Source organism: Topomyia yanbarensis, chromosome 2, assembly GCF_030247195.1.
Source record: "Topomyia yanbarensis strain Yona2022 chromosome 2, ASM3024719v1, whole genome shotgun sequence".
NCBI classification, from domain to species: Eukaryota; Metazoa; Arthropoda; class Insecta; order Diptera; family Culicidae; genus Topomyia; species Topomyia yanbarensis.
Window position 1 is genome coordinate 186,899,284 of NC_080671.1, and position 24,964 is coordinate 186,924,247.

The window sequence follows — 24,964 nt, forward strand, 5'->3', positions numbered from 1 at the left end:
CACAATCATACTTTCGGCTGAAATAATCTTCTATACTTGATAGTTATTGGTTGTGTTGGGTACTGTCTTCTCGAGCTTGCATCCATCCATCCTGCGGCATTTGAATGGTTTTGGATTTTTCATTATACAACTAAGTGCTCTTTAAAAAATGTGAAAATATCGTTGGAAAAGTTTTGTTTTGTCTGTGGTGAGTACATATTTTACGAATTGAAAGAATTTTCGCCTTCTGCTTCAACAGGCTTCACAGCAGATTCTCAGTTCACAGAATATTACGTGACTAGTGCTACGATCCCACTGAGACTCCTTCCCGATAGGGACTCGAATATTTGACGACTGGCTTATGAGACCAGTGCTACACCCTCTAAACCGCCGCATCAGGGTAGGGTCCGCTAAAATCATAAAATTTCGATTTCGCTCAATGTGCCATAGCATCAACATTTTCCATCCGATGATAGTGACATAAGGCTTAAAATTAACATAACATATTTTCTGTCATCTTAGATTCTAAAAGGTCCGAAAGAAAAATTTGTGTGTCGGTAAAAAAATCTTTTGAAAATGAGTAACTTTTAAAAATGGTCAAAAATGCACTTTTTTTAAACTTTGGTCGCTTGCAGCACGAAATATTGACTAAAAACTACAAAAAGTGCTCAAAAACGAGTTTTTTGAGAAAATCACAAAATCGCTTCTTTGAACAAAAAAATGAATATTGTTTTCGAGTTCAGCGACCCAAAATTAGTCTAAAAAATACTTTTTCTTGAAGCTTCCATTTTCTTGTAAACTAGTGTAATTAGCAACAAGAAACATGTCATCAATATAGCGTTAAAACATGTTTTAACTCGTAGTGTGAACATAGTATAAGCTCGAGAATAAAATATCAAAAGCACATAAATTACGAAATCGTAACTAAGATCATGACTTCAGGAACATAAATCACACTACTCGAGACAAAAATATCAAAAAGATCCTGAAATCATCAACATGAATCACTCTACTCATGACGATTACGAAAATCGCAACTAAGTTCCTAAAATCATAGATATCGTTTAACTGTCGACTATTTTAATTGATGTAGTTTATACAAACCATTGTATCCCAAAATTATAAGCAAAAATCATAGCAAAAAATAAACATCTCCAAGGAACAACCACAATAACCCAACCACACATTCGAATATTACGCCATGTATATATTCTGGGTGAACTTGTTTTTTGGAAACACAAATAGTTTCAGTAACTTGGTCACGGTTTTCGTAAATAGTCCAGTTCATGAAATCGTGATCTTTTATCATGAATTTACAAACAGGTTTTTTTCCGTGATGTCCGCGAATTGTGACTGTGCAGTATGAATTCTTTATATCATGAGCCATAGTACCGGAACTCAACGTCGTTATCCTGAAATATGATGCGGTCAAAATCCTTCAATCACAGACAAGCAGACAGCAGCAGAAAAAATCGACGACGAGGACCAAATGAACAACGCAGTTTAGAAGCTGTACCATACAAAGATAAGATAATGAACCACACCTCAGCTAGAAATAAGGGTTTGTGATACCTTGTTATCTAGGACATAGTTCCGGTTTAAAATTGACTCGAAAATACTTTTCATATTTATTCATGTTTTACTGTGTTTTCAATAAAAATTAAGATACTGTTTTATATTTTAAAATTGTTTACAAAACAACCACAAATTGAATTTGCTTATAAATATTCCTTACGATCTACTAATAATTACAAGTTTTAAAATACTAACTACTGAAGACCAGTTAATTGTTTGCTGAGAAACTATTTCCACTCACTTTTATTTAGACTCTGACTGCTGAAACTACGAGTGTTCGGTTCATTAGTGCGAATGAATTCCTCCTGCTAGAAGCTTGATTGGCATATGGCAAAACAGAAAATGCTTCTTCTCTGTATTTGTGTCAATTAACTATAACTCTGCCATTTGCGGAAAAAAAACTTAAAACAGATGTGGGAATCAGCAATGGCACCTGCTGTTGGTCTGTTTCATGGAATCTACTAATCACAACGCACATTAGTGTATTGTTAATTTGGCGATTTTATTGTCTCGATGTACTGTTAAGTCGAAAAATCTTATGGCAACGTTTCAGACCTGCTAGTTTCCTGATCAACTATTTTGTACTCTCACATTGTTTTCACCTCTAATATAGTCCTAGTTTACATGAGCTGTGTTTAGATTCACGTGCGATATGAATCGAACCCTTCAACCAAGCAGCAAATAAATAAAAAAAAAACTTTTATCTTATCATATTTGACAGTCACCTACTAACTGTCAGAAAGATCCAACAAAACCAGTTGCTTTTTTTGGAACATTCAGACGAATCTTCTTTATTTGGCCGGAAGCCATCCAAATTCTATTTGTCAGCTTCCACAATTGCTAAGCGTTTCGATTAGTGTGCGATCGCAGCATCACTACCAGCACGACTGCGTTGTTTTTCGACGATTGAAACGTCACCCAGCGCGCCTAGCAGCCTTCATTCGTCCTTCTTCTTCTTGATCTTACCCTCGGTTTGGATTGTTTTCGTTACCATCTCGACGCACTCGTCGACGGATGGTTCCGATCCGTCGACACTGTAATCCTCGCCCGCCATCCGGCTGAGGGTTAGAATGTAAGAACAGGCGATCCGCAGAATGGAAAGTTTGGACAATTTCTGCGAGTTGGAGTAGGCGGGGACTGCGTGGCGGAGTTTTTCGTACGCAGCGGAGATCGTGTGCACTCGGGTACGCTCGCGAGCGTTTGCTTCGATTCGTCGCTCACGGGTCATGTTTTTGTAGTTTCGCGGGTGCGAGGATTTACCCAGTGGTTCCGAAGATTCATCACTCACCGGATGGGGCGGGATGAAAACCGAGCGGTCAGTTTGGTTCAGTAGGCTGAGGTTCCGCCGGATGGCATCTTCGTTCGGCTTAAGTCGGTTGGAAGGTTCAGATTTTTTTGAGATCAAAGCAAGCGGTTGCTGCTGGTACGATGAGGAAGGAGTACTACAGGGTGTTTGTTGCTGAAGTTGATCCAGCGGTTTGATGGTGATGGCACGATGTAAGGTGGTGACTCCCGGGTGTCTGACCAGCAGATCTGCCGGGTTAGGGAAGTGTGCGGGAAGTGGATTGTCGCCGGGCATCACTTCGCTGGGTGCCCATGGTCGAAAAGGATTACTACCGATGTGATGCTCCAAACTTTCTCTTTCTTCACGGACCTGTTCACCGTACCGGATGCGTTTCTTGATTGGTCCCAGTAACTCTGAATCTGAAATCACCCTCAATGGTTCTGTACTTTTTCGTTTGTTTTTTGGCACTGTCTGAGGTAGCTTGACTTCGACCGAATCCACGGAATTATTTTCCGGCGTGATCAATCCATCGCGAGAGCTCTGATCTAGACTTTTGAGATCATCTTCATGCTCGGAACTTCCCGAGTTGAAACCAGAATCGCGTTCAAGCGAAGCAGCAGACATTGCAGCACCTGGAACATTGAAAGAAGAAAAAACGAAAATTATACGTTAGATCGTTTTTGTTACAAGGTCATACAGAAAGTCGGCCACTTCCAGATGGGGCCCCATAAAAAGCAACAAAGTAAAAAAGAGAAAAACCGGCTGACAGGTGTTGCCAGATGTGAATATGTTCCCCCAAGAATAGTAAGCAGACAGGGGGAGAAAAATCGTAATTGCGTATCGCGTACCACAGCAGGCCGAACCAACGCATAAAGGCGAGAGGGGAAAGCACACCCTGCTGTACGGTGTGTAGTAGCAAACTAGCTCTGCCGATGGATGAAACAAGGACGGCGGTGTTGGTCCGATGGGGTATAATTTACGAGTTTAACGAGTGTCCATGAGTGTGGGTATTTTCGTGGAAGAGCGCTTCTGCTTGATCGGTAGGCCGGAAATTACGATTTAATGTTATTTACATATTTACGCCATCACACTTGCCCCCGATATACAGAACCAGGCATTCTGGACGGGTTTTGCTCCACGGAACTAAACCATCTGTGAAAGAATTTCCTGCGCAATTGCTGATTCCGCGGGAATGTTCAAAACAAAGTGGGGCCACCGATTGTACATTGTTTACATTCATCTCGTCTTCTAGACGTGGAGCCTGTTTTGGGAAGTGATCAAATGTTAAAAATTAGCGAGGCACCAACCGTTCGAGCGGCTGTGCGGGGTGGGTGTTTTTCAGTCTCAGCGTGAAAGCTAATTTATGCAAATTGCAGCCTGTTCTGAGGAGCGATATTTTTGGCTGGTTTCTTTGTCTCCTTTGACGGGGCGTCTGGAATTTTACATACCGCGGAATGCAGTCGTATAAAGTCTGATGATGGGAGCGCCACCTACTCGCAAATGTTGATGAACTCTTGCCTTTCAAAATAGCGCCCAGCTAGGGTTACCAGCCGAAAGCGTCGGCTCTAATTTGTAACATGTGTAATCAATTAATGAAGTCCGTGTCAACCAGCTGAGGAACGGAACATAACGTGTTGTGTCACGAGTGTGTGAAGAACTATTAATAACCACAGAAGCAATTCACACGACCTCCCCCAGTCGCATTGCAGTATACGAGCGCGCTCTGTTTATACGAACGCTACCACAAATAAATTAGTACCAGTCTCGGAAACCAGCTGCACCAAGTGCATCTCTAGCCAGTGGCAAAGCAATCTGTTTTAACACATCGATGCAATAAATTAACATGTAAATGTTAATTATTACATAAATTCCGTGCAGGCATTGCGCGAGAGCTTTTAACGTCCGTCAATTGACGGGACGCGTCGATTGACAGCAAACATAGCTTGCAGGGGAAAATCCTTGCGATAATTTTGTTAACCTTTCATATTCAATTAGCCTTGCTGTCCTTTATACAAAAATTACTCTGTGACTCATGAAGATCTCCACATTTAAATTGTCGCTTCCTAGATGAAGCTTATACATGAGCCCGGGCAATTCCCGAACAAGGTTCACCAGCTTCTGCTTTATTGTGGGTTGTTGGTTCTGTTTCTTCTTCCCCGCTACTCATGGTGCGTTGTTATTGTTTTTTATTACGCCAAATGACGGCGCCAGATTGTGCTGAACGCCTGTCTCGCCAGCCTCTCCCATATGAACACAATCTATGTGTAGCTACAAACTAGAAGGAGGAAAATGTGACAACGTCCTACAAACCACTCGCTCCGAGCCTTAAACAAGTCTGTTTTAAATTGTCAAAAGCCGATTCCTTTCTTCCCCCGACGGTCCCTGTTGTCGTGGTAGCCGCGAGAAATGGTCGAAGGAGAGACCTTTTTATTGTTATTATTCGCACGATGCTCGCCAGTCTCGTATTTCGGTACATTTGAAAGTTTAAAAAGGCATAAATAATCCAGCAAGCAAACGAGCGTCTGGGTTGCATCGTGTTTCACGCCACTTGCTCTCTGCCGACGATTGTGCTACCCCTCCCCACGGGAACGTTTGCCGTTCTGCTTTTTGCATGCATTTAAGAAAATGATTTCACTTTTGCGCACATGTTTCCATACATGAGGACCACGCTGAACGATCTTCTCCCCTAGATGGCGTTCTTTTCACATGCCAAGCGCACATTTTGCGCCTCATGACCGTGCCTGAAGAGGGCGTAATTACACGACAGCGCGTCTGCGAGTGATTCAATAAACCCACGCTGCCAAGTGCTGCCGGTCCTCCTCCTAGGCTAGTTAATCGCCCCCTCGCCGGCTGTTTGTTTACATTCAGCAGCGCCAGTTGTCACGGAGATTAGTGGGATTTTTTTTTCGCTATCAAAACCAGCTGTGGCAGTCACTGCCTGTCGGTGCTTCAACTTTAATGCGAAAGCGATACTGCACAGCAGTTGTTGTTGTTGTTAGTGTTGCTGTTGATTCTCATTAGCAGCTCTCGGGTTTTATTGGTATTTACCAGATGGTTTTCACTTTGTTCTCGGAAGAACAAGTGGGTGGACTGACAAGCAACGGGCGATCGCTGTGTTGTTCTCCCGCCTATGGTTGATTATACAGTGTCGGACAAAATAAAAAGACCACTGCGGGGTTTGGAATTCCACTTTGCGTCATCAACCTCCAAGGTGAGATTTGGGTGAAGCCATCTAGTGACGGGCAATACGGTGGATGCAAAAATGAGTATTGTCGACTTTGGGGCGTGAAATATAAGAAATGTCATTTCAAGGAGAGTGCAATTAAAATCTAAGACAAAGAAGACAACTCCTAATGGTTGATTTCGAAGAATTAGATAAAATCTTATGTCGAGTAGCTATTTTTAGCCGGTTAGTTAAATCATACAATTCAGTACAATGAACGTTCAACCACAGACTAACAGACATAACACTCAAAAACAAAGCTTCGCTCGCTTTAACGGTCATTTTACATATATTTGTAGTTGGGACTGTGGCCACATTTGAAATTATGGCGCCACTGACATATGAACAAGCATATGGAGGATAGACCACTAGTGAAAAATTGTTCCCAAACCTGAGGGGTAACCCACCAGTAAATGAGTGTTTGGGACTGTGAATAAAAGGTGGAGCTAGTGTTCTGGGAAAGTTGTCTGATCGATGTTTTTGAGGGAATTCCCTCATAGTGTTATGTCTGTCAGTCTGCGGTTCAACTACTCACAATAGTTAACAAGACGAAATTTGAAAATGGGGCCCCTAAATTAAAAAAAAACTACATGTATACTATACACAAAAAATAGGGAGGAATGCAGGAGAATTCAGAAAATAATGCTCTGCCAATTTTAAACTGGCCCTGCCCCGAGTGATCAATCCGAATATTTTGACAGAAATTTGTTTACAAAGTCTTTCGCTTAAAATGTTGAGTAAAAATTTGGAAAAAAAAACTGGACTGTTGTGTTATTGTCAGACAATGGAAGGGAAAAGAAGATAAATAACAAATGAAATCAAAACCCAAGAAAGTTTTGGATTTGCGTTTCTACTCGATCTCATCAGTAGCTGGTAGTTCGACTTGGTCATCAGATAAAAACGGTTTCTCTATATTGACACTCCAAATGTTTTTATTGAAATTGTAGGGTAATAGGCGACCGAAAATAAAAGTGACTTTCTAAAAACCGCTTTAAATATATTAGAACGTAAAATCAGATAATAACATCAAACGTAAAAATATAACAGAGATGGTTCTGTAAAAGAATCGCTTAAAATGTTCTCACCTTCATAAAGTCGTCAAGGATGAACCGCCAGTATAAAAAGCGATTAAAAATAAATAATTCGTTCACCAAAAAATCCGTATAACATTACGTTCAAGATTGAAAGTCGGATAAAGAGAAGTATTTTGTAAGAACTTTGTCTGTTTTTTTTCTGTACGTTCTCTAAACGGCTCTTTTTACGATTTTCACAATCCAATACATTTTAGAAGCATGATCTGTTCTTGCAATTTTTATTTTTGGTCCCTCAACTACGGTGATGGTAAATTTCAAGAATTCGAATATTCATCCTGTTCAACCTTTGCTGCTAATTTTGTTCAACTTAGCTGCGACATATTTCTAAAGCTCTGTAAATTAAGAATCGATAGGCTACTTTTGATAGCAATTTGATTACAAAGTCTTTCTCTTGAAATTCTGTGCAAAATCAAAACTTAAGGAGTTTACTCGATGCCGCACGATAGAAGGAAAAATAAGATTATTAATGCGAAAATTCGACCAAATCCCAAATCACAAAAAAAACTTTCAAATGGCCGAAATTACGGTCTGTGCAAAGCTGACTCATTTAAAAGAACGTGTGTCTGTTTTCTAGAAGATGCAATCAAGCCGTCGATGATACCGTAAACCACAAACAGTGGCGTTCTACGAGAAGACTTTCAAAGGAAATCCAGCATTTTAGGATCTGAATGTGACCAACAATTACGGTTGCTGTACCCAGGAACGTTCGAAATATATACATTCGGTACATTCCGCTGAATTTACCGCCATATTAGAACCGTTGTCGCTTTTTGAATATTGAAACGCCCGAGTAGAGGTGCCTGATCGCGTAAACCGTGTAGGCAGCTAAACTCCTTATTAGCTGATTTCGTTACAAGAACTGATATTGCCACGATCGATCGGTTATACAGATACATAACAATCGCTTGGTGCAGAACAACATACTGGCCAAAAGAACACAAACTATAGAAGCCTTAAAAAAGGTCCCAAATAGACCAAAACGTTTGATGAAGCTTAAATTGGCAATAAAAAATTTCCAGTAGAAATAGTAGGTACTGCCCGGCGAACTGCACCCTAGTTTACCTAACCACCAGTCGAAAACATTTCGAGTAAGGCTTTTCATAAAAGTGTTTCATTCTATAAATATACCACCAAGGGGTGAGTCACTTAGCACAAATCGAGTTTCACTTGCAAACAAGCAGCATGGTAGTCTGTGCATTGAGTACTTCACACTGACGTCACAAATGAAATCGATGTTCATTTTTGACAGTTCGCTTGTACTGTTGACATGGACTTAGAAAAATTCTTTACAATTTGCTTGGAGCGAATCTAGTCGTCCACAAATTTTTCAAAGTAAACAGTACTTTTTTTTTTTTTTTTCATACGTTTATTTGACACGGCATTTGCAATAGCTTTTTACGCCAGTTTCTTTTTTTACATAGCACGTTACAGAAATCCTTAAGACTAATTTTAACTATATTAGTACTTTGTCTAAAACTAACACTGAAATCACTTTATTGTTTGCTTTTTTCCTTACATTGTTGTATTTCATACTGATCTAGTATTTTCGGGTGTATTTATTTACTTTTTTTTTTCTGTTATTGTCTAAATTTAAAAACTAAATATTCTAGGACCCTTTAATTGGTGAATGATTAGCCTTGGATGAGAGTATGAGGAGATGAATTTAATTAAATTTTGACAGACGCTGTTTTTAGAAAATGATAGATAAGTTCCATGTATAGAGGATCGCGATACGCCAGGATGTCTCTAACAGGAACATGGATTGGTCTTCCTCGGACTTGTAAAGAATCTACTAATTGTGATCTGGCTTCACGATATTCAGTGCAGGACCAAACAACATGCTCAATGTCATGGTAACCTTCTCCGCAAGCACAATGATTACCCTCAGCGAGCCCAATACGACGGAGATGCGCATCTAAAGTATAATGATTGGACATGAGCCTAGACATCACACGGATGAAGTCCCGACTTAATTCCAATCCTTTGAACCATGCCTTCGTTGATACTTTAGGGATAATTGAGTGTAGCCATCGTCCCATATCTCCATTGTCCCAAGATGTTTGCCAACTAGCAAGTGTCCTCTGTCGAGAAGTGCTATAAAATTCATTGTAAGCGATGGGTCTTTCATATATTTCACCATCTAGTGCACCAATCTTGGCTAAATTATCAGCTTTCTCATTGCCCGCAATAGAGCAATGGGCGGGGAGCCACACTAGGGTAAATTTATAACATTTTCTTGTCAGGTTACTCAGAGATTCTCGTATCTTCCCCAAAAAGAATGGATCGTGATTATCAATCCTCTTTGAGCGTAGAGCTGCAATTGTGCTGAGACTATCAGTGAGGATAAAGTAATGGCTCGGGGGTAAAGTATTAATTATTTGCAAACTATAGTGAACTGCTGCTAGTTCCGCTATATAAACAGAGGCGGGTTCTGCAAGTTTGAGAGAAATTGAAAAATTATTGTTGAAAATACCGAAACCAGTGGCCTCACTGATTCGTGACCCATCAGTGTAAAACATTTTAAGGCAGTCTATGTGTTGATATTTACTTGTGAATATTTTAGGGATCTCCCGCGAGCGTAGATGATCCGGAATTCCACGAATCTCTGCTTGCATGGACGTGTCGAAGAATAAAGTGGATTCAGGAATATCTAGTATATTGACGTATGTGGGAACATACCTAGCAGGCGTTATTTCTTGTGACATGTGATTGAAATACACTGTCATGAATCTGGTTTGGGGTTGAAGCTCGACAAGTCTTTCAAAATTTTCAATTACCAGTGGGTTCATAACCTCACATCGAATAAGTAAACGAGAAGAGAGATCCCAGAATCGGTCTTTTAAAGGAAGAACTCCCGCTAGTACTTCAAGACTCATCGTATGGGTCGACTGCATGCAACCTAAGGCAATTCGTAAACAGCGATACTGTATCCGTTCCAGTTTAATAATGTGAGTGTTCGCAGCTGAACGGAAACAGATGCACCCATATTCCATTACTGAAAGTATTGTTGTTTGATACAATCTTATCATGTCACTTGGATGAGAACCCCACCATGATCCAGTTATTGTTCGCAGAAAATTTATCCTTTGTTGGCATTTCGTTATTAGATACCTAATGTGGCCTCCCCATGTGCCTTTAGAATCGAACCAAATTCCAAGGTATTTAAAAGTCAGGACTTGGGCTATCGTTCTACCAACCAACTGAAGCTGAAGCTGAGCTGGATCACGCTTCCTTGAAAAAACAACCAACTCTGTTTTCTCCGTAGAGAAATCGATGCCTAACTTCAAAGCCCAACTTGATAAATTATCCAAACTATCTTGCAGTGGTTGTTGTAAATTTAAGGCTTTTGGTCCTGTAACAGAAACCACGCCATCATCTGCAAGTTGCCTTAGAGTGCATGGGCTGACAATACAATTATCAATATCATTCACGTAAAAATTGTAGAGAAGGGGGCTTAAGCAAGAACCTTGTGGGAGGCCCATGTAACTTATTCTGAATGTTGCCAAATCGCCATATGAAAAATGCATGTGCTTTTCTGACAATAAGTTGTATAAATAATTATTTAATATTGGTGAAAGACCACATTGATGCAGTTTCTCTGAGAGAACATCAATGGAAACAGAGTCGAATGCTCCTTTTATGTCTAAGAACACATGTAAGTAAACAGTACTAGTGAACTGTCAAGAAAAATGAGGTTAACTGCGTCAGTAAAAAATCTAATTGTTCCTAGTACCTCAGTAGGCCGGTGACATTTATTATCACTTCTTCCTCGAAGTTCAAATATAATTTCTTCAATTTTAATTTTGTGGTTCTATTTTCATTCTGCTCGTATAAAATAGAACAATGTTAGTATTTAAATTCCTCAATATTTCACGTAAACATAATTATAAAACACATTATAAAATAACTGGTGACACTATGTTTTGCCCATCACTGTAGCTATCGGGCAATCTGACAGGCTGCTTACGACTGATTGCGAACAGGAGCTGTGTTTAGATAGAAAAAAAATGTTGAAGTTAGATAATTTTCCGAACAGACGTAGTTAGTCGAACTCATCGCCCTTCTAACCTGACCGAGAATCAATGACGCAGAGGATGATTAAAAAAGGCACAATAAAACATCCTTAATCCCCGTCAGTCAGTGGTTAATTAACTTGAACTAAGGTTTCCACACAGCAAAACCACCTCGCCTGGGCAGCTAGTATAGGTGGGATGACCAGACGGCGACGAATGACATTTTCTTGTATTATTAATGAATCGATTTTGCAGCAAAATAAACCCGCGCGTCACTGTTCTTCTTCTTCTCCACCAAACGAGCGCGCCACGAGTAGCTCCATTCTGCGAAATATGAATGCGATTTGCATAAATCAGATGTCAAGTTCGATATCGCATTAGGTTCCCGGGCAGGTGCTTGCTGCTGCTGCTGCTGGCTAGCTACTTCTATCCGCGGCGCACTTCCTAATCGATAACGCATGCGATAGTGCGCGACATTGTTACGCGACAGGTCACGTCCAGTCCAGCTGAATGGGCTGAGCAATTATTATCGTACATTGCATCATGTAAACCTAATCATCTCGCCTCTGTGCACCGGGGAAGAGTTCAGAGAAGCACAAACCCGACACTAATGTATTCACAGCTTGTTTAATTTACTTCCAATAATGCAGAATCGCCTCCCGCTATGCTATAGAGGCAGGCAGCAACGAGCGAGAGTGACACTGACTTGTCAAAAATCTCATTAGGAAGACGCGTTACGCTGGCGCCATCTCGCTAACGAAGGGCTCCATTGTTTGCTGACCTCAGCTTGTTGGTGCGCCGCCGAATGCCAAACTATCCGCGTGAAATGCAAACAAACAGCTTCGGGATCAAAAGAGAACCTGGGTAAATTGTGCTAAGGAAAACAAATGCAATTTGTTTAGAATGGGGGTTTATTTGTATTTGCTTAATCCGCTTCCTGCATAGGTTCGGTTCGGTTGGGTTGGGTTATAGCTTGGTACATCGACTGGTTGCCATGTTGGAGAGCGCTCTGGAATCTGCCAGAAGGTTGGACAGAGCACGAAAAAGAACATGCCACCAGGAAAGTAAATCGAAGCAACAGAACACGTTCGTTCGACTGCAAAAGGGGCAGCAACGGCATCATCGGTGCTTGGCAAGTCGGGTATGCGGAATGGATTAATATAATATGTGTGTGGGTTTGGCGCCATCTGTCCGATTATATCCCATATATAACGATGGGAGGGTCCGGCGCACATGCCGCACTTCCTTCTTGACTCCCTCGTCGACAAATTCAAAACACATTACAAACGATTGCTTTCGCCATTCCGCTCTGCTGCTAATGCGCTCTCCATCTGTTGAACTCGGGTCCCGGACTCCGGTCCCAAACTCCTGCACGACCGAGCACGTTGTGAAAAAGGTTTATCTTGCATCTTTGCCATCCTTCTTCTCGGACCAGCAACTTTCGAGAGAAATAGCGCTTCTTCTTTCTTTTCGGATCCTTCCGCGCATCTCCTGTTTTGATCTCGTGTCTGATTTCTCCACACCGGCCATGGTCGCTTCCCACCCGAGCATCGTTATTAATTTTCGAAGGTCTCGAAAATCGAAAAATGTGAGAAAAAGGACCAGTTTCGATATGTTGGCCACACCAAAAAAATCTCTCGCGTGAGTCACTTAACAGCCTTTTGCTTGCCTGCAGTTGGCCGAGCCGAGACCATCACCAGCTCTTATCAAAAGGTTCGTTCCGAAACTTGTAACCGTCTGGTTCCACGAAATCTTCCACCTTTTTTTGGGTGTCTTTCTTCTGCACTGTACTCCATTCCGAGCCCTGCGAACATATTTGCGGCAAATTCAACAAAAGGATGTCGCGACAAGATTGCGACCGCGCCTCACCCGTTGCAACTTTTAAAGCGAGAGAGAGAGAGAGAAAGAAAATCAACATAAAATCCCAAAAATAGCAACTGGATCCCGGTGCCAGCGGAGCTCCCTTGATGGTATAGCGTCGACTTGCGGTGGTGATGATGAGTGGGGGATTAAACTTCTCGGTATTCTGATAAAGGCTACCAAAGCAACGGTCAACGCTCTTCAGATATTCCATGCTTTTCCCTTACAATTTAATTAATGTGTAATTTCTTAATTTGGCCTTTAGTGACCACTAATTTATCGCTTTCGCCAGGAATTGTTTCCACCTTCAATCCGACGCAAATTGAGCATCACGGTGCCACGGTTTGCCACATCCCACGGGAGACCAGCCAGTTGGTGTGGTGGGGTATTGAATTTCTTCTGTTACCACATGTCACGAAACGATGGCAGCATGTGGTTCCGCCGATATGTCTGAAAACCTGGCTAGAGTCCGTCCGTACGTACTGCACTGCAATGCGTGTGGGTGAGTGGAAGAGCGCTAGGAAAAGAAAATAGATCACCCATGTGGTGTGGCCTTTGGCTGCCGCCGTGCCGCCATCCACCGTCATCGACATCGCATATGAATTGCTATTTTTTATCGCTTGTTTACATTCCACTAATCGCGCTGCCTGGTCGCTGTGCCGGTGCCATCATCAGACAGAAGTGTATAACCTGATCGGACGATCCCCTCCAGCGCCAGTTTCAGCTGTGGGAAGAGATGCGTGATTTCGTTCGGTGTGTTTGCCATACAACAAACATATTCACAGGAGCAGTACACTATGCTCAGGGTGATATGTGTTCGCGCCGTTTGAACTAGGCAGCCAGGGTGAGAGATGTTGAATAATGATTTGTTATGTGCGACGCAAATATAGGGAGGAAGCTATTACGAACAGTGTTGACGAATCAGACCCCCCATTACTTCGAAATTTGACTTATTTAATGAAACAGTTGGCTGATTAGGACAATCATGTGTGAAATGCGTTCGAGTATGAAAAGAAAAGGAAGCGTTGATAACTTGATTCGTATAGCTTAATCACATACGAAAAAAAAAGATTCTCCTAATTCATTAACAACGGAATTATTTTGGAACGTTGGTTTACATTACAAATACAGAAGCGCGACGGTCGCCATATAACATCTGATACATTTAAAATATGGCCGCTTTGTTTTTAATTACGGTTGCGCCTCTAGTTGTTGCAGCGAGAAACTAATGACAGAATTTCGATCGGAATGTATTGCTCATTTGGTAGCTAAAAATTCACCAGGTTTCATAAGCAGGTTCAACAGTTATCAAAGAAAGACGCGAAAAAATTGCACATTCGCGTAGAAAACTGAACGTAGTCAGAAGAAATGATCGCAATGGATATGAGGACTGATATTTTAGTTTATTGGTTACTCCAGGAAATCCAGAAGTACAAAAGTTAAAATTACTCTTTCAACGATGGGCATTTGGTTCATCCCTTAGCATGATAGATATTTAGTAAACAAACACATGATCAAAGCTTAACCTGGCAGAGTAGTTCAACTTTTGCCCTTATGTGCAATCGTTCTATTTCCATATTTTCGTTGGTCATTCACAAAATAAATCTCGCCCTTTACGGGAGAGCACAATTGCGATTGGCTCTTCGCAGATCCGTCATAGACCCACTGTGCGCGAGGTGGAACAGTTGATCAAGCTGATCATGGATCTTCTGTTTCCAGAAGTATCACTCATACAGCTACATCATACGAGACATATGGTGCCAATAACGTACAACTCCTTAGCCTTGCTTCGTAGAGAAGAACAACATGTAACACGACGTCGAGTACGAAAACGTCAAAAACCAAGATGTGTATATGGACAATGATCTGACGGAAATTCGTCTGCATGACTTTAGTACGGATTGTATTAAAAAATTCATGCCGAAGTATGGAGAAGAGGAATCCGTCACAAACGTCAATTGCAGAAACTTTTTCCCTGACATTTTCAATGGTGTTCGGGTGGCTTGAATGCGACTTTACCAACCTATGCCTTCTTACTTGACTTTCAAGGGCAGATCATCTCAAGGTGTTAACTAGATCCAAAGAACGCAATGACATACTCACGTGTCAGTTCTGTAACCAGCCGGTAGACTACGGTAATTCATGCGCCAAAACAACTAATGAAAATTCATCTACTACAACCAAAAGTAACAAACAGCCTTCGATATCTGCTAATACGTCACGGACAAATGCCGGACAAACAATATCCAAAATCAATAGCTAACATACCTAGGCTTGAGCTTGAGCTTGTGTGACCACCCCTGGCCGCTGCTCCGTTATCGATCTGGACTAGCTGCAGTTCAGGAATCAGTTGCAGTTGCACCAGAATAAGTAGATAATCAATGGGAGTAGTGAAACATCTTTCAATGTGCAACTCCTGGTAATCCTAAAGTGTTATTGATCAATGCCGGCGCCAGCCAGACCCGAACGTAGATCGCGGAAGGAAAGGAAAGGAATGGTTAGTCCGATACTTGCTTTTGCTAGAGGCCGTATATACTACTGCGCACTCCACAAGTATCACCGGAGGAGGATATTTGATAGTAAGTCTAGAAGTTGGATTTTACTTCTTCTTTACCGACGCCAGAGAAGTGACTCCACAGAATCACTCGAAAACACAAAAAGCACCAAACATCTCGTCGCTGTTGTGCTATTTTATGACAAACGCTATTTTAGGGTAAACTATGCCACATTACTCTTCTGAAAAATCTCTTCAAAGTGGCTTTTTGGTATTTTCGAAATTCTGATTGGTTACTCAAATATAGCGTGAAACGTGATGAGAAATTGTGCTTTAAATCACTATCTTAGGATTAGCTCAAATTATAATGAAGTTTTAGATGTTTTCATATGAACAAAATGTCTTAGGAACCCAATAACATGAAAAATTTCAAAATAAGAATACATGTATTGCGAGGAAAATGCAGTTTCACTTTTAAACTGGAACTGTCGAATGTTTGGCAACACTGTAACGAAAAATTACTATTTTTTCTCGATTCCCTAACCAGTTTGCTTGAAAATGCATCTAACCATTTTTTACCAAATAAAGTAGATATGAATAAAAGTTAAAAATTGATGCTTTCTTTGCATTTTCCATACACAATTATGACACGTCATTCAAATTTTGTCATCAATATACACTTATGACGCGTGTAAGTCAGACTTTTGTTTACATTTTTAGCAAAACTCTCATTATAGTCAACCGATCTTCGTAATATTTGCGTTGCGTTGCGTTGCGTTGCGTTGCGTTGTGACGATGATTTTGGCGGATTGCACACTGACTTCATCATGTTTGACTGCTGATTATCTAATAAGAGTTGCTTAGGAAATGGTAAGTAGGAATTCATACCAATTCGACCCATATTAAAACCTCAACAGCATGATAGCCATCATTGCCGGCCGCCCCCATCTCCATCGTTCACGGGGAAGGATAAAGGATAAGGTAGCCAGGAAGTGTTGATGCTCCACCTACTTAACGGAAGGACGACGATTCATCAGACTCTTCCATAGGTGTCGCGGAGTTGGTAGTTTGGAAGGGTATCAGGTCTAGGATTCGCTCCAAGCAAGCGATGCGACCTGTAAAGCATATTTTATTACGTAGTTGTTTAGTTAGTCTTCGAGTGCACGATCACTCGAAAAAGAGATCTTCTTTAGTTTTTGGTTTTTTTTAAACTCTGGGCAGCCGGCTACCGAGAGTATACTATGTTCCCTAAACAAAAGCAATTTGAACTCCACTCGAAGTGACACATTATATAGGCAAAAATAGCGCGAGATGTTATAAATCAGGGAAAGTATTTCTTATTTTCCATATCAGATTTGTGGAATACAAGTATACGAGCGATAATAACGAACACTGGAGGGAAATATAAAGGATTGTTAACCTGATGCACGGGCTTGTTAGCAATAACGGAGCTTGAAATTAGGTTCATAAAAACAGACGCGGCGAATTTTCAATACGTATTGACCCGTGATCATAGATACTAGTCAGATTATTCGTATTGGGGCTAATTTCCGATCAACTATTCATTTTTACGGCAATGTTTTCTCGACTAGATCTGTTCGCACCCTCTCATTCTGCTACTATCGGCAGAAGGCTGATAGCACCCAGTCGTCGCCGGTCTAAGGACCAAATGTCATCAATAGACTTAGACTCGCGTGGAGGCATGAGATAGGAAACTTGTGAGAATTTTGTTATCCCACCGTTTGACGACCTCAACCGATCTTCGTAATATTTGAGAGATTAATACAGAATAGACAGAAGCATCAACTGTCACTTGACGTCTAAGACCGTGTTCAGTCAATCTCGACTTCTCTGTATTGTATTTATTGTTTATTAGTTTCATGGTATTCAATCTCAAACTTTAAAAAATATTTTTCACGAAATGCTAAAGGGCGCTTCTCATAAGAAAGCACAACAGTGACGATCTAACACTGAAAATCAAAGCTACTCTAGCGACAAGATGGACGCAACCACGAGCGAGGGAGAAGGCAGATGGAACAATCAGCAAACAGCAGAAGGTAAACCTGACCATTGCTCACCACCAAGAGGGAAAATGATCGCAGGGAGCGGAAAACAGTGCGCTCAGGACTTTTTAATCTTTCATAAATTATAAATTAAATTGCGTCTTTCTTCGGATGGGAAGTAAAGCCGTTAGTGCCCGGTCCATGAGTTTGGTGGATCGATATTTAGTCCAGATAGTAGAGTCACTTCTATTGTGCCGGTAATGAAGAAGTACATCTTCTATACTTACTAACAAACATCCTCCTCCCGTGATACTTGTGAAGTACGCAGTAGTATATACGGCCTCTAGCAAAAAGCAAGCATCGGACCAACACTCCTTCCCTTTCCTTCCGCGATCTACGTTCGGGACTGGCCGGTGCCGGTATTGATCAATAAACACTTTAGGATTACCAGGAATTGCACATTGAAAGATGTTTCGCTACTCCAAGGCATATTTGTCTATTCAACTTCATTTTCATACATGGAAATGTATGCTGTAAAACCATGTTGCACTTCGCAGGGAAGACGTCGTTGACGAGCAACCATCCGACGCTGCTTTAGGGTTATAACTTGCGCTTCCGATACGGCCGACCTCGAATTCCGTGTCCACGTGACGTTCTACATATTGCCCAAATACTTCTTTATTGCCTCCCATCACGAGCAGCCCAAGGGGAACTGCTCCAGTGTTATAGTGACGAAACAGCTACTTGGGAACGTTGGTATTTCTACTTTACTTGAATGACTGAAGACTCCTCTCCGGTCCTTCACAGATGATCTGAACATATTTCATCTTATCCGCTCAAGAAAGAATTGCGGATCTCTCCAAAAATAGCTTGAAACCTTTGCTGATTGCGTGGTACCAAAAACCGCGTGAGTGCAAATCCGAAGAAGTGTACGGTGATCGAATTCTCGAGATAGACATTCTGATCGAGCTCACCCTACCATTTCTTATGACTTATGATCTACGCTTTGGGAAAATTTGGTCAGGCACGTTCGAGCGAGAGGTAACACGGGAGGGGGTGGATTTGTATTCGTCCAGAGTTTTTATTCGCCTGATATGGTCACCCTATTCTAGTTCGACTTTCGATATATACTGAAAACTTAGGCTGTGAACCATTTGGCGAAATTTTGAACTTTTGAATAAAATCTGAAAGTTATTTGCAAAATAACCCTGCTCTGGAACATGGTTAAAATTGACAGAGCGATAGTTAAATTTGACAGCTCGATAGTTAAAATGTTGCCCATGGTGCAGAATAAACAGGTGCAAACATTTTCTGTATCTGATTGAGATTGTCAATATTTTTCAAAACAAAATGAAGAGATAAAGATGGAATCGATAACGTGTTGTGTCAAGATTCGTTCGTCATACTTAATATAATAAGACAAATGTTCACATCTCTACCAACATGAGGTCATCGCAACTGTCAATTCTACATAACTATCCAAATGTCAACTTAAAAAAATTAAATTTTACCGTTCGAGAGAAAATAACTTTTGAACTGTCAAATTTAAACTGAAAGTAAAAAAAACGCCAGATGGTTCACAGCCTTAATGCGGTGTTATAGTGATGTAATAAACGAAACAAGTAAACAAAGAGAGGCTCTCAATGTTACGTTCTAATCTAAAACTTCTCCAGAATTATATAAAAAACAGATACAGTCGTCATTCGCTGGTAGGACACTTTTTAACTGGGCCGCTTTTTAGTTGGACTAAAAAGCATCTGAACGTCAAAATCTCATGTCAAATTGACTTTGACAATCTATCTAACAAACTTTTACACTACTAATGTCTTCTTTGGAGAGTTTTTGACATTTGTCAGTCGGTCCAACTAGCGAATTAAATTCGTTAGTTGGACATCGGCTGTGGCCCAACCAACGAATCACGACTGTACAGATCAGTTTTTCCATAGAAGTACTGCCGGTAAGTGGGACAGAAATTTTGTACAAACACACAACTGGAGAAGTGTCTCATTGCGAACACCCTTACGGCAGGTTTTCCTCTGCACCCCAAATATAAACTGTACAGCGGGAGTTATTCCCGATCAAAATCTCACGCCGCTTTTTTGGCGTCATTTAATTTTTAAACGATGACCCTATCCTCTCTAGCTACAACAAAAAGGCAATCGCAGATCGCCATGATTTACTCAACTGACAGACTTGTTTCACATACCGCGGACAGAATGTTTACCCATCTGGCAGTGTTTGTTATTTTCCCTTGCTGTTTAGTCTCACTCGCAGTAGCCATAGTGTGACACTGAATGACTTGGCTGTTTATCTGCAGACAAACACACACCCGCTCTCCCGATTCTGATACCGGATTCCGAGAGGTGTCACATCACTCGAGCAGGGTCTAATTGCGGCCACCTGCTACACAAAATATAAGGTACCAGGGTCACCACATTGGCGAACTTCCTCTGAAAAGCAATTGTATACTCCGCCATCTTTTTACGTTTCTTAACGGCCTTTGCCTTCTGCAACCTAGCTATACAAACGAGTTCTAATTCACTGCTGCACGAAACAGGAACCCTTCTCAAACAGGACGAAAACGACGACTGCTCTGCCGTGACGGCAGCAAACTCCCGACAACCGGACGATGATTGATAAAGATCATTGTCAAACCGGAGTCTTATCGGCAGCCGGTTGCAAACGCACGACAGCGGTAGGGGTGGAGAACTGATGATTAATTTCCTACCAATCAGACCCCGGGGCCGCGTCACGCTGGCGTCAGCCGAATAAATCAAACTTTTATCTAAATCTTTCCACGCGGTCATCCTATAGAACTACCAACTGACGGGGACGGGCGGCACTCGGCGTGTGATCCGAGACGGCTAGTTCTTCATCGTCGTCGTCGTCACCGATTACCGCCGTCTCCCTCGAAGAGTTCTCTTAACCGTGTGGTGTATGCTAATGCGATTTGTCATCGCGATTGCTTTCCGTCAAACCGAAGAGGGGGCTTCCGCCAGCGAGGGGGCAACATTTTTGTTTGCTAAAATAACAGCTTAAAATATTTAGAAACGAAGATTTATATCAGCTCCATACAATCGTCATCGTCTGCTCAGACGACGACCGACACCCAGCAGACCGGCAGCAAACACCCTTCGGTTGTGTAGTAGGCGGGAAATACCATTGCGCTGACGACGCGAGTGTGAATTCCCGAGAAGTCGATCCATCTGCCATCTGGGTTCCCGCGCCCGGTTCTAGCACTTTGACATGTGGTAGCGTGAATCAAGTGGGGATTGTTTATTTGCTGCTGGCTAAACCGTACGTACCGTCGAGCGAGAATAGACCAACAACCCGGCCTGATGTGACAGATTTGTTTTGATAGCTTCTTACCACCCGAACCGACCCATTGAGAATTCGCTCGAAAGTAAGCAAGGAGGGAGCTAGGTAGGGTTGCCAAGTTGCTGAAGACTTATAATTTATTTGTCAGTTGCGTTCCGCGAGAGATTGCTCTTGTTCGGACATCCCTTGCACTTTCCTCCTGTTCTTTCGTGTCACCCCACAGGAGAATAATCCAAAAAGTTTCATTCCCCTCGTAATTTAACAACGCGTCGCAGCAGCAGCAGCGGAGGCGCAGCATGTGAGTTTTATGTTCGGTCGTGTCTCGTTTTCTCCTGTTTTTATAACGAAATAAAAGAAGACACAGGTGCGTTTTAGTGAGCGATTTATCTTCTCGACGTATAGTTTCGTATTTTTCCGGAACGCAATACCCTGGACCGGGCTGGGTTTGGCTTGTGACCGTGTTGGAAAGCGGGGAGGAGGAATTGCAAATGGTTGTGAGTGTCAGTTTGTTGAAATGGATTATTGAAATTTAGAGCTTGTGCTTGTGGTCGGGGATTCAACGCGTTTCTCTCGGTGTACCAGATGGGTAATTTGTTGGATCGATATCAAGGGAATTGTGGTAACGGTGCTGCAATATGGTGTCTTGGAGATGCTGTTAGAAATTTGGTGGTGAAAATGTTCTCATCTTTAATATATTTGCAGCCAATGGCTTATGAGTTATTTCAACCTTCATTATAGTAGCTATCGTTGGATTATTTGGATGATTTAAGCTGTAAGTTAAGCTGACATGATACTATCTCTTAACACTAAAAAGAACTTCTGCTTCCTCCCAAGTAAAGATAAACACGCATTGATGCACCGAAGGGCTACGTACTCGATCGCCACGGTCGTGACCAACTCACTGGAGACCCATCATAAATCAACGCTATTTCCCCCCTCCGCCACCGTTTGCGGCATCCACTTCAAAGGAAGAGTCAAAAAATCAAACCGACAAACAGCTCATCAGAAACTCAAAAAAAAGCAAACACCCCGGATCGGCAGCAGAACCATAAGAGTCATAAACCTCTGAATACGAGACGCCGCGAAATTTCCTGCTTTGCGCGGATAATAAACTTTCACACCGAAGCGTGAACCTGGAGCGATCCCACACGTAGCCGGGCGGCGACTGCCTGCTCTGCGACTCATCCTCCGTGCAAAGGAAAAGGAAAACAAACGCTTCATTTTATATTCCAATAAAATAGGGACTATAATTATACCATCATTCACGAACTACGATCCGACCCCGCACCCGATCCGGCCCAATCCCCAATGGGTGGGGAAAGGAGATAGAAATCCAGACAGCCCAAGACGAGCACAGCTTCCAAGAACCCCACGAACTGCAGGAAAACGGTTCGACGGCAATGGAGCCAGCGTGCATCCGGTCCGGAATATTTTTAGCACGTCAAAATTTTAATGACATCGGAATCCACGAATCAAGACCATTCACGAAGGCTTCACGGATCGTAAACATGTGCGCATACACACACAACCACACACTGACAGGGGCGATGAAAAGAGGAATTCTAATTTAATGAGTAAACAGCGCGTCCGCAGAAAGCCGAACATCTGTCTAAACATGCTCTCTTCGGCTGCCGCCGGACTCGAGAGGACCCCGCACAGAAGGCACGGCACGCCTGTTGGAACTAATTACGATTTGATTACATATATATCCATCGGCGAGTGCAAGACGGTGCTGGTCCGTTCTGCGGCGTCTGCATCTAAAAAGACGATGGGCGCATCCGCTGATTTGCCACGGAAGAACCGCTAATTAATCTGAAACGTTCTAGGAAATGACAAGCCCTGAACGTTGGTGGAACATCGCCGACGGTAGATGCACCGACGATCGTTTCTGCTATATTTGGAACTGTCTCGTAGAAAAGGAAGTGTAATAGACGCATGGTTTCATCCGTCCCGAAATAGAACATTCCACATTGTACTGTCAGTGCTACTGTGGGTCTCGCCAATATACTGGAATGGTCGAGCCCAATGATTTATTTGTCGCCAATCCCGCACAAAAGCGTAGCCACGGCCAATTAAAACAACGCGAAGGCGCCACAAATAAATGACATAATTACGAATAGGTTCAACGGTGGTGGCGTGGTCGTGCAATTTCTCGATTTGATTACCATGCGGGAGAGTATGATCTAGAAACGAGTAGATACACTCCCCAGACGCCGCACAATGCAATTTAGCGAGAAGATCAGATCGAGTCACGGCAAAAGGCACACGAGCAAAAGGCCGGCCGCCAGACGTCATTTGCATTTAGAATGTGGCAGAAAACGACAACCGTCTCACGTAGTCGGTCCCGTCGCACGAGTCGTAATCGGCGAAAGTGTCCGACTTACAATTCCTCCCTTCGACGACCGAGATCATATGAGAACTTACCTTTCATCAGAATCGCTGATAATTCCACGGCACTCAGCTTCGGGTACATCTTGGCTATGGCGTTCATGGCATTCATATTGAAACTGTATCCAATCCTTCGACGCCACCGTTCGTAAGTCCTCCTCCACCGAACTTAACGAATTCTAATCTGTATTTCGATTATGACAAGCACTCCAATCCACATCAAACAGTCTCTAACGTTTTCTGTCAAGACTTCGTCACTGTTCACCGCCGTCACGCTCTTCAAGACTCTGTCTCAACAAATCTTTTCCTTGTAGCTCTTATCGCGGCTCTTGTCTGGCACTCTTCACGTGCGTTCCACCAACTCGTTTCATAAATATTTATTTTTATCCTCACTGAATCAGCTTCTTTTCCCCAAAAACAAACAGTGCTGTCATTTCCACCCTCGACACCAAAAATAACAACAAACCGGAAGGAACTATCCTTTCTGTGTTTGACTGATTGTACCACCAACCATACACGCCTACTAGCACTTTATCGACTTCTTCCGGTCCGGTTGGCAATCGAAACCGATAATCGTCAGCAATCCAATGACTTGTTTCTGTGTATTATTTTTCTATTCACTAAAACAAAACCAAATAAATCCTTCACAAGGATTGTTCGTCACACTATAATTTTTTGAAGAATGAACAACACAAACTTCTGCTGTCAGCTTCGCCGATCTAAACACGTCGCATCACATCTACGGCCAGCCAGTGACTGATGAATCTTCGGCGATCGCCTTCCGTAACCAAACCAACCATCTGGCAAAGCGCGATATGGAGTGCGATGCAAACGAACGGCTGAGAATGTTCTCGCTCTCGCTTTCCTAAAACCAAAAACCGGAGCCTACCACTATCCGTTATGCCGGTTTGTAGATTGAGAGAATAATAATTGCGAGAGCGAACGCACTCGGACGGAGAGCAGTGTGGTGCACTTGTACTCACGAAGAAACCGAGTCCAGTCAGGATGCACTTGTTTATTTGTTTGCCGTCTCTGTTGCGCCCACTCGCTGTCAGGTGTACGCAAAGCGGCGCTAAACAGTGCCGAGTGAGATGGCAGACGACGGAAGAGTGCAGGGTTCCTATGAAGAGAGCTTGGCTCATTCTATGCTCAATTTTATCGCGCGCGCACTTATGTTGACTCTGAGACAGGAGAGAACGAGAGTAAAAGTGGTTCGCTTGTGGTTTGGTGTTTAGGCTTCCACAACGACCGGCTGTTTAGTGCGTTTATGCTGCTTCAGGGAAGGGGTTCTGTAAATCTGTTTGGGATTGTCCTACTCAGATAAGTTGGCTTGTTTCATGAATTATGGTTAAAATATGCTGCATCATTTGGAAAATAGCTGGTTGAAAAGTTAATTTCGTTTGGAAATATTTAACACAGCGATGATTTTTCAGATCCACGGTGTAGTCTAGGTTAACAAATTATTAATCTTTTAACTGAGCTGAGGAACGAAAAAAAAGTTCATGAATTTAAGCAAAAATCACGATTTCGTAAATTCACGACCCTGTACCCGAAAACGTGAAAAATAAAGCAAAGTCATGACAATATTTGTGTTTACACATAATTCGTGCAAAGATACATGTCTTTCAACTCGAATGTCTGATAACGTTATTGGAATTGTGTTCTGAGGTATTATAAATTAACTTGTTTCAATAACACAAAGACTGTTTAGCCGAAATAATTCCAGCTTGAA

At 42.2% G+C, this 24,964-nt stretch overlaps 1 protein-coding gene across 1 annotated transcript; it reads right to left on the reverse strand.

Moving 5' to 3' along the window:
• Window positions 1–1,628: 1,628 nt before the first annotated feature.
• Window positions 1,629–23,977, reverse strand: LOC131682414 (transcription factor Atoh8). Its single transcript, XM_058963861.1, has 2 exons — window positions 23,269–23,977; window positions 1,629–3,471 (listed from the first exon to the last, which is right to left on the reverse strand). The coding sequence occupies exons 1-2, from the start codon at window positions 23,342–23,344 to the stop codon at window positions 2,492–2,494; spliced, it is 1,056 nt and encodes a 351-aa protein (XP_058819844.1). The 5' UTR covers window positions 23,345–23,977; the 3' UTR covers window positions 1,629–2,491.
• Between the last annotated feature and the right edge of the window lie 987 nt (window positions 23,978–24,964).